The 15,212-nt window shown below is 45.3% G+C and overlaps 1 protein-coding gene across 2 annotated transcripts in view; it reads left to right on the plus strand.

Moving 5' to 3' along the window:
• The window catches only part of SLC15A4 (solute carrier family 15 member 4), a 100,372-nt gene that overhangs the window by 37,188 nt on the left and 47,972 nt on the right, over positions 1–15,212 (plus strand). The window contains exon 3 of one of the 2 annotated variants that reach the window (XM_068271600.1): positions 4,927–5,092. In XM_068271600.1, the coding sequence (XP_068127701.1) occupies positions 4,927–5,092 (166 nt within the window). The remainder of the gene's footprint in view (positions 1–4,926; positions 5,093–15,212) is intronic. The other variant, XM_068271601.1, reaches the window with a different exon arrangement.

Raw genomic sequence — 15,212 nt, forward strand, 5'->3', positions numbered from 1 at the left:
TGGTGACATCTCTACTGCTGGCAGTTGATTTCTGTGTAATGTTCTAAATGCCCCGTTCACACTTGTAAATGCAAATTGCAGTCGCCTAGTGATCATGATTTTGCATTTATTTTTTTAGCGATTGTGTTTTGGGAAATTCTAGTGAAAGAGAATCATGATGCTATCACTGGGAAAATGCTGCATGTAGCGCGTTTGCGATAATAGCTGCAGCTGCACTTTGCTGATCGGCAATCGGAATCGTTGGCAAAAAAAAACGCCTCAATGTCAATGGGGCCTTACTGAGGGTTATATATGCAGAGGTAATTTACTAAACTCAAGAGCCTGCACTCATCAGTGTTGATACACTTGTTACCCCCTTGGGGGGCTAAAGCATAAACATTCACCAAGAAAAGTCACCCACATGAGGGAAAGTTACTACATAAATGAAAAAAAATGGCCAAAACCAATGTTAAAGTGATCAAATGAATGTCAATTTATTGTGGACTGATCCACTAAAAACAAAATCATGATTAAAATCTTCCTGAATGTTATAACACCCCTCACATACGTAATGTTTAAATCACAAAAAGTGTATATAGATAAAATTGGGACCAGGCAAAAAGATGTGCTACTCTAAATCACATGAAAAACACAATTACAAATAAAACAAGTTGTAAAAAGGATATCCGTGCTATAAAAAAAAGTCACAATCCATAGAAAAACCTGAATCCCCAGCGTGTCCCAGTCTCTATGACTGCAGAGCTCTGTAAGCGGGTCAGAAGCCGATTTTCATTGGCTCCTGGCCGTGTCTGTCAATGTAAGCAATTCCCATTGGCTTACATTGATAGACACGGTCAGGATCCAATGAAAGCGGCTCCTGACTGGCTCACATGACTCTGCTGTCATAGAGACAGGCAGAGTGGTTGTCCTCAGGATCACTGCGGCTTCGGCGGGTATATGCTGCGATTCGTCGGGAATCCGGCGTTATTGTACCAGCAGTCTCTGGTCCTTAAAGGGACAGAGACTGCTGGTACTTAAGTGGTTAAATATGTATGCAATGAGGGTGTATTACTCTTATTGTTGCTAATAAGGGCTTGTAATCATTGGTAGTGTGCAATGAGAAACCGGAAACCACAGCATAGAAAAAATACACCTTTATTTCCAAATATATTGTCACCATACTTTGTACTAGGGACATAATTAAAATCTTGTGATAACCAGGACAAATGGGCAGATAAAATGTCACCAGGAGCGTACTGCGCAGGCCCAGTATGGTCTGTGCCTGCGCAGTACGCTCCTGGTGACATCAGCGGGAGCGAGGACACGGCAACGCAGGCACAGTGGTTTTCAGACTTTAAAGGGGTTCTTTCGCGAATAAGGAAAAAAATAAACAGTGGTTTATGCATAAACTATTAAACGTCTTTCTAAAATATTGTAAACATTTTTTTTTTTAAATGAATGGTTTCATCAATATAAGATGTATTGTAAATAGTGATGGATGACGGCTGGAAGGCTAATCCATTTATTAGGGGTGTTTTTTATTTTTCACAAACATAACTCCTGCCTAAATAGTTTTCAGTGGTATAACCCACTTCTAGCAGGAATCACTGTTATAGCTTAATGGCTGAGCTGCTGAATGTGTTTACATTGTTGCTAGGCAACCAGACCCCGGTGCAGAGACTCGTTTGTGAAGAGTCATAAGCTGCTGGGAGAATCAGTCCCATCTACACCATATGATTCTTTGTCAGATTCGATTCAATTTTATTTGATTCATTGATTTGATTTGATTCAATCTGACATGTCTGATTCATGATTCGATTCAATTTGAATCGAATCATGAATTGAACATGTCAGATTGAATCAAATCAATAAATCAAATCTGACAAAGAATCATATGGTGTAGATGGGACTGATTCATTCTCCCAGCAGCTTATGACTCTTTTCACAATTGAGTGTCTGCATGGCATCTGGTTGCCTAGCAACAATGTAAACACATATTCAGCAGCTCAGCGGAGCTGTTAGGCCTCGTTCACATCAGGGCCGTTTCTGTGCGCTTTCCACAGCGCACTGCCCTGTGCGTTCAGCAAGGTATTGATTTTTCCATGTAACTAAATGTAGCTGGTTCACATCTATGCGCTGCGCTGAGCAGCGTTACAGAAACGTAGTGTTGCAGGCATTTCTGTGCGTTGAGCTGGAAAGCGCACAGCAATGCAAGTGAATCGGTCCGCTTTTTTAGCGCATAGAAGCGCATGCGTTTTTTACCCCTAATTGGAGAAAAAAATACATTTACATACAAAAACAAAGTTTTATTGACAACTGCTGCTGCTACAGTAAGCAAAACGTGCTTTAAAGAAGCGCAGCGCAACGCACAGAAACGCGGACTAAAGCGCGCACAAGCGCATGCGTTTTTTACCATGCGCTTTAACACGTTTTTCAGCGCAGCAGATGTGAACGAGGCCTTAGGGCTGTAAAAGCGATTCCTGCTAGAAGTGGGTTATACCACTGAAAACTACTTAAAGAAAACCTGAACTGAACATTAAAAGTCAAAATAAACATACACAAGTCATACTTACCTCCTGTGTAGTCTACTACTCAATCTATTTTTCCTCTCCTGCATCCTGTTTGTCCACTGTGATCAATGGAATTCTCCGTCCTCCATTTTGAAAATGGCCATTACCCCATAACAGCTTCCTGGTCAGCACACTGTTAAACTGTAACATCGCCCACTTGAGCCATAGGGAAACAGACACATCAGTTCTCCTCTCAGCTGTAACTGACAGCAACTGATATAGTTCAGTTCTGACAAAATGTTGTCAGAACTGGAAGGGATCACTGTAAGAAGAAAATGGTGGCCTTCTGAGATGAACTGATGGCAAGGTTACTATGTAATGTTCATTTGAAGTTACCTCATGTGTTTATTTTAAATAATTTTACTCAGTGCAAGTTCTCTTTAAGCAGGAGTTATGGTTGTGAAAAGAACGTTAAAAAAAACGCCTAACAAATGGATTAGCGTCCCAGTCCTTCATACGTCACTGTTTACATTACATGTTGTATTGATGAAACCATTCATTTAAAAAAAAACAAAAAACTTTTTACACTATTTTAGAAGGATGTTTAATTTATGCATAAACCACTTTTTATTTTTTCCTCCATTCGTGGAAGAACCCCTTTAAAGTCTGAAATTCCAGAAGTGAACCGGAGGCAGGACCGGAGCATCGGTGAGTGGCTGTGCGGGCACAGGATGTCTGTGGGGGAGTATTAGAAGCCCCGGGTAAGTTCAACTCATTTTCTCCCTACCCCCTACAGCAGTGCTGTCCAACTTCATGGGCACGGAGGGCCATTTTTTCTCCAGACCACATGGTGGAGGGCCGGCAGACCTCTGGACTCCCGCAACAACCCCCCCCCCCCACACGGGGAGGGGGGGGACTAGCAGAGGATTTCTTCACAAAATGCAATTAGGGTGATATCAGATTCCCCACAAAGTACAACCAGATTAGCCACAGAATTATACACAAAATGCAATCAATTTGCCCACAAAATGCGGTCAGATTGGCCGCAGATTTGCCCACAAAATGCGGTCAGATTGGCCGCAGATTTGCCCACAAAATGCAGTCAGATTGGCCACAGATTTGCCCACAAAATGCAGTCAGATTGGCCACAGATTTGCCCACAAAATGCAATCAGATTGGCCGCAGATTTGCCCACAAAATGCAGTCAGATTGGCTGCAGATTTGCCCACAAAATGCAGTCAGATTGGCCGCAGATTTGCCCACAAAATGCAGTCAGATTGGCCGCAGATTTGCCCACAAAATGCAGTCAGATTGGCCGCAGATTTGCCCACAAAATGCAGTCAGATTGGCTGCAGATTCGCCCACAAAATGCAGTCAGATTGGCCGCAGATTCGCCCACAAAATGCAGTCAGATTGGCCGCAGATTCGCCCCCAAAATGCAGTCAGATTGGCCGCAGATTCGCCCCCAAAATGCAGTCAGATTGGCCGCAGATTTGCCCACAAAATACAGTCAGATCGGCTGCAGATTTGCCCACAAAATGCAGTCGGATCGGCTGCAGATTTGCCCACAAAATGCAGTCGGATCGGCTGCAGATTTGCCCACAAAATGCAGTCGGATCGGCTGCAGATTTGCCCACAAAATGCAGTCTGATCGGCTGCAGATTTGCTCACAAAGTGCAGTCGGATCGGCTGCTACAATGTGTAATATTTACAGCCCCTCTCTGCTCTGCTCCCCTTAACTCGTTCCCAGGGGGGGGGCGGGGGGGGGGGGTGTTGTTATGGGGGGTGGGGGGGGGTTATAGGTGGGGGGATGCGGGGCTAACACTGCCACAGCAGGGGGGGCCGCAGCAGAAAGCCTGGCAGGCCGGATGCGGGCCGCCAGTTGGACAGCACTGCCCTACAGTATACCTTTAATATTACCAATGTTTTACTATCAAAATCCAATTCCAATATTGCCAACTTTAGCAATATTTTACTAGCGGCAATCCCCTGCAACTTTTTTTTTTGTCCACGTGTCCTTTTTTTTCATGTATGCCAAAGAGAAGAGCATTGCAGACAAGTTTTATGGAATGGTAGTAAAGCTGCCTTGATGCTGCCTTTGGGTTTGGACTGCATTCAGTTCTGTCTCCCTGATGCCACCATATAGTGTTAATGGGAACAGTAAATGAAAGTATTCATTAAATAAAACAAACTTAATGGGGGTTCTAAGGGCATGTTGTTTTCCTGCAAATTTATAAAATGGTAAACTTTATAAAACACGTGTTTTGCATAAAACCATGAAAATCTGTATGCAAAAGTTGGTCTTAACCACTCCTTAAATCTGTAGGTAGGCAATATGCATAGTTTTATTTTTGAGGTCACATTTCTACTTGTATTTGAAAATATTGCCAGTCATGCTAATGTAGAAATTTATGAGTAATTTTTTTTTTTTTTTAAGCAGCCAAACCAATGGGTCACCTAGGAATAATCAAGGTATGCTGGATTTGGCCAAAGCTTCTCGTGGAGGACCTTTTCGAGAAGATAAAGTAGAAGATGTGAAGGCACTTGTAAAAATCATACCAGTCTTTTTGGCACTTATTCCATACTGGACTGTGTATTTCCAGGTTAGTGCTTTTTCAGACACTTACATTTTAATGTTTTTAATCTAGGCTTGTTGAAGCTGGTTTTACACCTGCCCATTGCATTTGCCATGTGATGCTCCGCCCACAACGCACAAATTTGCATTCATATGACCCAGCAGCAGAGTGCTGCTTGTCCTATCCATGGCGTTGCATGCCCTTCCCTGCCCCTCGCCTAGTGATGCACTCCCTGCTAGACAGGAAGTCACTGGGATTTCTGGGTTTCCCCATTGTATTATTTTCCTTCTGCGCATGCACGCCACACCGCCACCAACATTTAAAATTTTGGCGTCGCCCATTGACTTTCATTACTTCCACCACCACTGTATCGCAAATTCGGTAATTCGCTGTTGACTTTGTGGCGGCTTAGCAGGCTATCGGGCACTTCCGGCACAATGTGGCTCCGTACGTGTGCTAGACCCTTTTGCCTTGCGTTGTCGTTGGGTTACCCTGTGGTAAAACGGGGTAACGCAATGCACACTTGCAAGGCAAGTGTAAAAGGGGCCTAAAGTGAACCTGAAGGGAAAAAAGTGCCCCTATGGGGGGGGGGGGGGGGTACTTGCCTCGGGAAGGGGAAGCCTCTGGATCTTAAAGGGTCTTCCCTTCATGTCGTCCTAAAGCCAACTCAACTGTAAAACAATGGCAAATCGAATTGCATTGAATTGAATCCCGATCGGACATGTCGGATTTAATTGAATCGTAAATAGAATTGTAATCGAATCGTACAAAGAATCGTATCGTGTAGATTGGGCTTTAGAGGTGATCCAGCGGTGGGACTCCCGAAAGTCCACTTACTGGCACTGCGCACACACACAGTAGTGGCTTTCAGCCCGATGAGGTCTGCAGTAGAGTGGATTTGATCATCCTCCGCCAGAGCCCAAGCTACTAGTGTGACTGCTGTATCTATTCCATTAGATCCATTGAAAATAATGGGATCATTATGTTTTGTGGATTTGAACTTTTTTTTTTTTTTTTTTTTTTTTTTTTTAATATGCTTTTGAAAGTTGTTTAAAGCCAATTTCTGGTATCTCTCCATCTAGGAATCCTCACCTACCCACTTGCCTAATTCAAGCTGTGCCCTCACCACCTCCAAAGCACCCCTCAAATTGACTTGCAAGAGTTTTCAATGCTGTGACAATGGCAGGTTTAAATAGCCTGTACCGCATCACATAATACATTGTTGCTTGTCTTTGCCACCCCTTGCTGTGGCCATGCATTCTGTAGCATTGTGTGACAGGGTGAACAGGTGGTTCATGTGGCATCAGGTGCCACACCTACTTTCATTAGACCCATAGGATCCAGCCAGAAGATCTTGCTGGGTGACATAGCTGAATCTTCACCATCCGATTTTTTTTTGGGGGGGGTGGGGGGGGAGTTGGTCAGGGTTAATTATTGGGAAGCAGTGTTCTCCCCAGGCTCTTTTTAGCTGAGTTCTCCACCCGGCTAGTTTTGGTGAGCACCTGGCTGTCATGGGCTCACTTCCTCCTCTGCTGTATGCAGAGTTGTGCAGAGAAGCTCCGGCCCTGCACTCTCTCATCTCACCCCGCTACTTTTTCATGCCACCCAGCTGAAAAAAAATTGTGAGGAGAACACTGGGAAGGAGATTCTGAAATAATAGGGGGGGGGGGGGGGGGGGGATAGGATTTTGAAATTATTTCCCCAAAGGTGCGAAGAACACTAAGACAAGATGTCCAGTGCAACCAGGCAAAATTCCTGTTTTATTTTCTGAAAACTGGTTAGTGGCTTTGTACAGAGTCTCCACTTCTGCTCAAGTTTTCTCTGTGCTTGTCCTCATGAATCAGCCCAACTGGGTACATCATTTTGTTAGCATTGTGTTTAGTATTTAATTTAATTCCAGCATAGGTCTGTAAGTTTAAAGGTCGTTGTGAAGGAGCACAAGACCAGCCATAATATACTAATGAAGTATGTACTTCCTAATTCAAGTCACAAGTCCCAGTGTCATGTTTGACATAAATACCGCGGCTCCCAGAAGTCCTACTGAAGAAGCTCATCAATCACAGAAAAAAACAGCTAAATAATGCTAACAGAGCAGAATTAGCTGAGAACATAAAATAACTAAAGCACATGTAAATATTTAAAGAGGAACAGTAATAACGCAGTAGAATGCAGTAAATTATTCAGGATACCCACTTTTTTTGTTAAATATCCTGGTTTCAGCATCTGAAATGCTTCCTATAGCCCAGGGTTTCTCAACATGCGGTACGCGTACCCCTGGGGGTACGCCAGACCATTGCAGGGGGTACGCACAGTGGCTTGTTACCCATGCCAAAAAATCTATTTATCTCCTTCTGCTCAGTGCTGCTTTTTACAGCTCTCCTCCAGCTCTGTGCAATGTCCAGTGCTATACCTTAGTGATTAGATCACATAAAGTTCAATCAGAGGAGACAGGAACTATAGCAGCACCCCTACCAGGCAGAATGAGCTCGTCCACCAGTGCCCCACCTCATGAATGTGGAGGAGGAGAAGAGAAGAGGAGAGAGATACACATTACCACGTGCTGCAATAACGGAGACAGACAGTGACAGAGCAGCGTGAGTTGAAGCTGCTGCTTATTTGTGTGTGTTCTGCTTGTGTATGCTGTGTGTGTTCTGCTTGTGTATGCTGTGTGTGTTCTGCTTGTGTATGCTGTGTGTGTTCTGCTTGTGTATGCTGTGTGTGTTCTGCTTGTGTATGCTGTGTGTGTTCTGCTTGTGTATGCTGTGTGTGTGCTGCTTGTGTGTGCTGTGTGTGTGCTGCTTGTGTGTGCTGCTTGTGTGTGCTGTGTGTGTGTACTGCGTGTGTGTACTGCGTGTGTGTGCTGTGTGTGTGTGCTGTGTGTGTGTACTGCTTGTGTGTGCTGACTGTGTGTGTACTGATTATGTGTGCTGACTGTGTAATGTTTTATGACTGTTTGTATTGCTTGTGTGTGCTGACTGTGTGTGTGTGTACTGCTTGTGTGTGCTGTGTGTGTACTGCTTATGTGTGCTGACAGTGTAATGTTTTATGACTGTTTGTATTGCTTGTGTGTGTGTTCTCCTTGTGTATGCTGACTGTGTGTGTGTGTTTTCTGCTTGTGTATGCTGACTGTGTATGCTGACTGTGTGTGTGTGTGTGTGTGTGTGTGTGTGTGTGTGTGTGTGTGTGTGTGTGTGTGTGTGTGTGTGTGTGTGTGTGTGTGTGTGTGTGTGTGTGTGTGTGCTGACTGACTGTGTGCTGTGTGTGTGTGTACTGCTTGTGTGTGCTGAGTGTGTGTGTGTGTGTTGACTTTGTGTGTGTTGACTTTGTGTGTGCTCACTCTGCCAGTCTCAGCCACCACCCTTGCCTGTCCCTCACCACCCATCACCCTCTGCCAGCCTCAGCCAGCACCCTCACCACCCATCCTCCTCTGCCAGCCTCAGCTAGCATCCTCACCTGTCAGTCACTGCCCACCACACTCTGCCAGCACCCTCACCTGTCCTCTGCCACACCCAGCCAACACCCTCACCTTCCCCTCACCCTCTGCCAGCATCCTCACCTGTCTCTCCCACCCTTCACCCTCTGGCAGCCTCAGCTAGCCCCCTTACCAGTCCCTCACTACCTATCACCCTCAGACAGCACCCTCACCACCTATCACCCTCTGACACCCTCAGACAGCACTCTCACCTGTCTCTCACCACCCATCACCCTCAGCCAGCACCCTCACCAGGTTCTCACCACCTAGCACCCTCATCTACCTCTCCACATCCAGCACCCTCAATCAGCACCCTCATTCACCCAAGCATGTGCGCTTGTGCACACATTTGCGGGGGGTACATTGCCGAGATGGAGAAGCAATAAGGGGTACTTGGTTTAAAAAAGTTGAGAAACACTGCTATAGCCTATATAGTGGTATGTAGTCCCTCCCACCTACTGAGGCTTAGCCTAGGCTGTTTATTATGCTCAACTCTCATCCTCCGGGAGACCAGAAATCTTTTCTAGTGGCTTTGGAACTCTTATTCGAAATTCGTACGGGCGGGGGTAAAGTGGTTAACCACCCTGGCGTTCAGTTTCCCCAGGATTTCCGTGCAAAAAGTGTTTCAATTAATTTCCAATAATTTGCAACCATTTTTTTTTTTTTTGCAACCAATTTTTTTTTAATATTAAATTTAATACAGAAGACACTGGGGAAGCTATCAGAGGTACGCGACGAGGGATCAGCATGCCAATGGTGAGTATAAGACCCAGATGTATAGGTAGAAGATGTGCAGCCAGGTATAGTTAGCCAGATGTGCAGCCAGGTATAGTTAGCCAAGTATAGTTAGCCAGGTATATAGTGAGCCAGGTGTTTAGCCAGGTATATAGCGAGCCAGATGTTTAGCCAGGTATATAGCGAGCCAGGTGTTTAGCCAGGTATATAGTGAGCCAGGTGTTTAGCCAGGTATATAGTGAGCCAGGTGTTTAGCCAGGTATATAGCGAGCCAGATGTTTAGCCAGGTATATAGCGAGCCAGGTGTTTAGCCAGGTATATAGCGAGCCAGGTGTTTAGCCAGGTATATAGCGAGCCAGGTGTTTAGCCAGGTATATAGCGAGCCAGATGTTTAGCCAGGTATATAGTGAGCCAGATGTTTAGCCAGGTATATAGTGAGCCAGATGTTTAGCCAGGTATATAGTGAGCCAGATGTTTAGCCAGGTATATAGTGAGCCAGATGTTTAGCCAGGTATATAGTGAGCCAGATGTTTAGCCAGGTATATAGTGAGCCAGGTGTTTAGCCAGGTATATAGTGAGCCAGGTGTTTAGCTAGATTTATAGGTAGCCAGATGTCCCCCTCCCGATCCTTCCCCCCCCCCCCCCCCAGCACACTGTGGGTAGTGATCTGTGCTACCCACAGCGTGCAGAACAAGCATCCAGCCACCCTAGGGAATCCCTGGGCAGCCAGCGGGGCAGAGAATGTGCGGGGGATCCCCCTTGTATGTGGAGGTTGTGCTGGCGGGGGATCCCCCTCTGTGCGGGTGGGGGGATCTCGTTCTCTGTACAGTTACATTACGAGACTTGGTGACGTCACCAAGCCTCGTAATGTAACTGTACAGAGACCGGGACTTCGGAGATGGAGGAGGAAGTGCTGCTGCCGTCGCTGGAGAAAGCCCTCGGTGAGTAAATCTATTTACTCAATGGGCTTAGAGGGGGGGGGGGGGGGGGGAGATCGGGTGGGGGGACATCGGGAGGGAGGGGGAGGAGGGGGATAGGCCGCCCGCAACAGCCACAATAGAAGGGGGATCCCCCCACCCGCACAGAGGGGGATCCCCCCGCCCGCAAAAGCCACAATAGAAGGGGGATCCCCCCACCCGCACAGGGGGGGATCCCCTGCCCGCAACAGCCACCATATAAAGGGGTTCCCCCCGCCCGCACAGAGGGGGATCCCCCGCCAGCACAGCCTCCACATACAAGGGGGATCCCCCGCACATTCTCTGCCCCACTGGCTGCCCAGGGATTCCCTAGGGTGGCTGGATGCTTGTTCTGCACGCTGTGGGTAGCACAGATCGCTACCCACAGCGTGCAGTCAGGCATCCAGCCATCCTGGGGAATCCCTCTGATGAGAAAAAAATGCAGCCGGCGGGGCAGAGAAACAGGAAATCTCCCTGTCGGCATGGACGAGCTCAGCTCGTCATTAACGTTTTTTGCAAGTTTTTGCTGGACGAACTCAGCTCGTCCATACCGCCAGGGAGGCTACACAGCATTGTAAAAACAGTCCAGCTTTACTATAGTTATTACTATAGTTATTATAGTTATCTCCTCCTGGATGTCCGCTAGGTTCCTGAAACTAAACCTAGACAAAACGGAATTTATGATCTTCCCACCGTGGTCATCCCTGGACCTCCCAGATGTGCATGTCACTGTTAACCACACTATCATTCGCCCTACCTCTCAAGCCCACTGTCTGGGTGTCACCCTGGACTCCGCACTATCCTTCACTCCCCACATCCAAAACCTCACAAAGTCCTGCAACTTCCACCTTCGTATGTAAGATTCGCCCTTTCCTGACCTCTGCCACCACCAAACTCCTCATCCATGCCCTCATAATTTCCCGCCTCGAGTACTGCAATGCCCTTCTGTATGGTCTCCCTATGGCCCGAATTGCCCCACTGCAGTCAATCATGAATGCGGCAGCCAGAATTATCCACTCCTCCCATTGCTCCACCAGGGCGGCTCCCCTCCGTGAATCCCTCCACTGGCTTCCTATCCAGTCCAGAATCAGATTCAAGATATTGTTTCTGATCTACAAATCCGTCCACAAAACCTGTCCAACCTACATTTCTGATCTTACTCAGCGATACACACCAAGCCGCTCACTCCTCTCCTCCATTGAACTTCGCCTGACCGTCCCCCCGCATCACCCAGTCCCATGCAGGCCTCCAGGACTCCTCAAGAGCCGCTCCAACACTATGAAACTCCCTACCTCCACCCATTAGGGCAGCCCCCTCCTTCAACACCTTCAAGAAGGCCCTCAAAACTCACCTTTTCACTCTGGCCTACCACCCCTCACAATTGCTCTAAACCCACAGCTAAACTCTGGTCCCCTACCTCTCGTGTCCCTACCTCTCCCTCTAGATTGTAAGCCTTTGGGCAGGGTCCTCCTCCTTTTGTGTCCTACCTGATCATGCACCTCCATTACTGTAAACCCATGCTATGCATTTAAAGAGACACTGAAGCGAAAAAAAAAATATGATATATTGAATTGGTTGTGTACTATGAATAATTACTAGAAGGTTAGCAGCAAATAAAGTATTTTTAATATTTTTATTTTCAGGTATATAGTGTTTTTCTAACATTTTATCATTCTCTAATATGTGCAGATTACACAACACTCAGCATTCAAAATGATTCTTTCAGAGCAGTCTGAACTAATGACCTCTCCTCTGGCAGAGAAAAAGAAATTTGTTCACTAACAGTTGAGATAATAAGTCAGAAGACAGCCCTATCCACGACTTTGAAAGTCTTAGAGCTTAATGGCTTTTTTGCATAGAGATAACTGGAGTTTCTTAACTCTTCCTGTACTGGAAACAATTAGACTGATGTATCTGATCTTAATGTTAAAAGAAGAACCGAGAGCCAAATATAGTGTAGTAGGTTAAGACAATGGGTAAATGTAGAAGAGTACATTGATATACTCACAAACCAGGGTTACCTCCAGGCAACCACTGTATGGGCAGGTGAGGAACTTAGCCTGTCCTCACTCAGGAATAAAAAGTCGCTCTCTGTAGACAGGAAAAAGATTTTTGGGGTATCCCCCTCCACCAAGGGTGGATATTAAGTATAACGTAACGAGAACAGAGGCGCCAAAAGAGTAAAAACAGTAATTAAAAGTTTTTAAAAAGAATTGCTTAGGAGGCAGTGGTGGACTTACCTCCCACAAGCAGGCACAACAAGCTGTGTATTCAGAAGTAAAAAGATTTATTGGTACACTCCGGGGGGTAGTCGCAACGCGGTTCCCAGGTAAAACCCGCTTCCTCAGGCAATAACAAACGGAGTACATACAACAGCAATATGTCCGGGTGAACGAGGCGCCAGGTGTTACCCGGACATATTGCTGTTGTATGTACTCCGTTTGTTATTGCCTGAGGAAGCGGGTTTTACCTGCGAAACGCGTTGCGACTGCCCCCCGGAGTGTACCAATAAATCTTTTTACTTCTGAATACACAGCTTGTTGTGTCTGCTTGTGGGAGGTAAGTCCACCACTGCCTCCTAAGCAATTCTTTTTAAAAACTTTTAATTACTGTTTTTACTCTTTTGGCGCCTCTGTTCTCGTTACGTTATACTGATCTTAATGTTTTATTTCTTAGCTGTACTACACCTACAAATCATCATATCATCATTTTTTTTTTTTTTTTTTTGCTTCAGTGTCTCTTTAAGTGAACCTAACTTGCCTAATCTACATGCTCCCATCCAGTGACTGACTAAGCATTACCTTGTACTCCTATTGTGCTGTGATCTGGTTTTCTTGTATTCCTGTATTGTCATTGCTGTATGTCACCCCTAAATATTGTCTGTAACCTAAAATAATGTTCAGCGCTGCGTAATATGTTGGCGCTTTACAAATACAATAAATAATAATAATTACCTAGAGTCCAGCTCATAAATTCTCTCCACTGCCTATGGTTAGTTGTGGACCAGTTTAGCCAGTCAGTCCTACCTCCACGATGGTTAATGTTTTTGCTTGGTTAGTTTCCTGACTTCTCGGGTTTGTTTAGCTATGGTTTGGTATGGCTATGATAATGCAGTATATGGTAAATCTGTTGTTATACTAGCAGCTAGATGGAGACTTAGTACTGGGTGTAAACTTAAAGAGAAACTGTCGCGAAAATCTTAAAATTTAAAATGTGTACAAATAAGTACATTTCTCCCAGAGTAAAATGAGCTATAAATTACTTTTCTCCTATGTTCCTGTCACTTACAATAAGGAGTTGAAATCTTTCATTACCAACAGATTTTGGACTAGCCTATCTTCTCATAGGGGGTTCTCAGGATTTTCTTTATTTTTAAAAGCACTTAGTGAATGGCAGTTGCTCCGTCCAACTGCCAAAACAGTGAGCAGGGAGGCTGGACAGCATCTTTGTATAATTTTTTTTTTTTTTCTTCAGGGAATGTCTTTATAAAGAATAAATGCCATGCTGAGAATCCTCTATGGAGAGATGGACTAGTTCAAAACCTGTTGGTAATGTCAGATTTCTACTACCTACTGTAAGTGACAGCAACATAGGAGAAAAGTAATTTATGGCTCATTTTACTCTGGGAGAAATCTACTTATTTGTATGGGCTTTAAATTGTAAGATTTTTGCGACACTTCCTCTTTAAAGCAACACTGAAGTGAGAGGTAAATGGAGACTGCCATATTCATTTCCTTTTTAGCAATACCAGTTGTCTGGCTGTCCTGCTGATCCTCTGCCCCTAAAGCTTGTTCCTGGTGTGATTCAGACACTACTGCAGCCAAATAGACCGGACTGCCAGGCAACTGGTATGTAAAAGGAAAGAAATATGGCAGCCTTCCTATATCCCTCAACACACTTGTCCTTTAAAGCAATACTGAAGAAAAAAGTTATACTGGTCTATGTAGAGGACAGGCTCTAGATCCCACAGAGCTATCCTGATCCTCTGTGTGCTCTTGATCCATTGCTTTCCCCAGCGCCTGATTTACCATAAGGCAATGTAGGCTTGTGCCTAAAGACGCCTGATGATGAAAAGGTAGCTCATTTTTCCCCTAGTGCCTTTCTCCCTCCTTCCTACACAGAGTCCTAATGAAAGTGTGAGAGGTTACTCACCTTGCTCTCGGCATTTCACTGACAAGATCTCCCTTCAGTCGGGGGCACCATTAGCTACTTAATACTGAGGGTACCTCTGGCTACCTAAGGGACACACCTGTAGCTATGGTAGGAAAGGGAGAAGTGACAGCTTGGACAGCCAGCACACTTGCGGTTCGGGGAGGAGGGTTGTAGGTTCATGGAGGGCGGAAATCTAGGGTGCCAGAACATCTGTGCATACAGCCTCCTCTGATGTAAATGCGGGCCTGGCTGTCCTTGTTGAAATTCTGCGCCTTCGGGACTCCTCGGAAGCACTTGCGTGCCAGATTGCTTCTAAAGAAGACAATTGCATTCTTATTACGCATGTGTATTTTCTGAAGCCTTTATGAGGAGTCCTAAAATAATTTCTCCAGGGGGACAGCGGTGTTCTGGGAGGACCAGGAAGGCTTCCTTCTACATAGGTGAGTATTGCCTATAGGTGGAGGCAGATACCGGGGATTTGAGGCATTCAGGAGGTGGAGGAGAGCGTTGGATGTTCCTTTTTAATTATAATTATACTTTAATATATCATATGCAAGGGCAATAACAACGATTACAAGTAGATGCAGGTTTCCTACATGAGTTTTCTACAGTTATACTACCCTTGAGGAAAGGTAGCTATACCTCCAATGTTCAGGACATTGATAGACCGTCATCCTGGCTTGCCTAGACGTCCTTTATATTTTCTGTTTTGTGTATTTTTCATGAACTGCATTGTTTAACCCTCATTTGAATCATGGCTAAGTATTATTATAATTGATTTATAAAACACCAACATTCTGTGGAGCTGTACACAATTAGAAAGCAACATAGG

Source organism: Hyperolius riggenbachi, chromosome 1, assembly GCF_040937935.1.
Source record: "Hyperolius riggenbachi isolate aHypRig1 chromosome 1, aHypRig1.pri, whole genome shotgun sequence".
NCBI lineage: Eukaryota > Metazoa > Chordata > Amphibia > Anura > Hyperoliidae > Hyperolius > Hyperolius riggenbachi.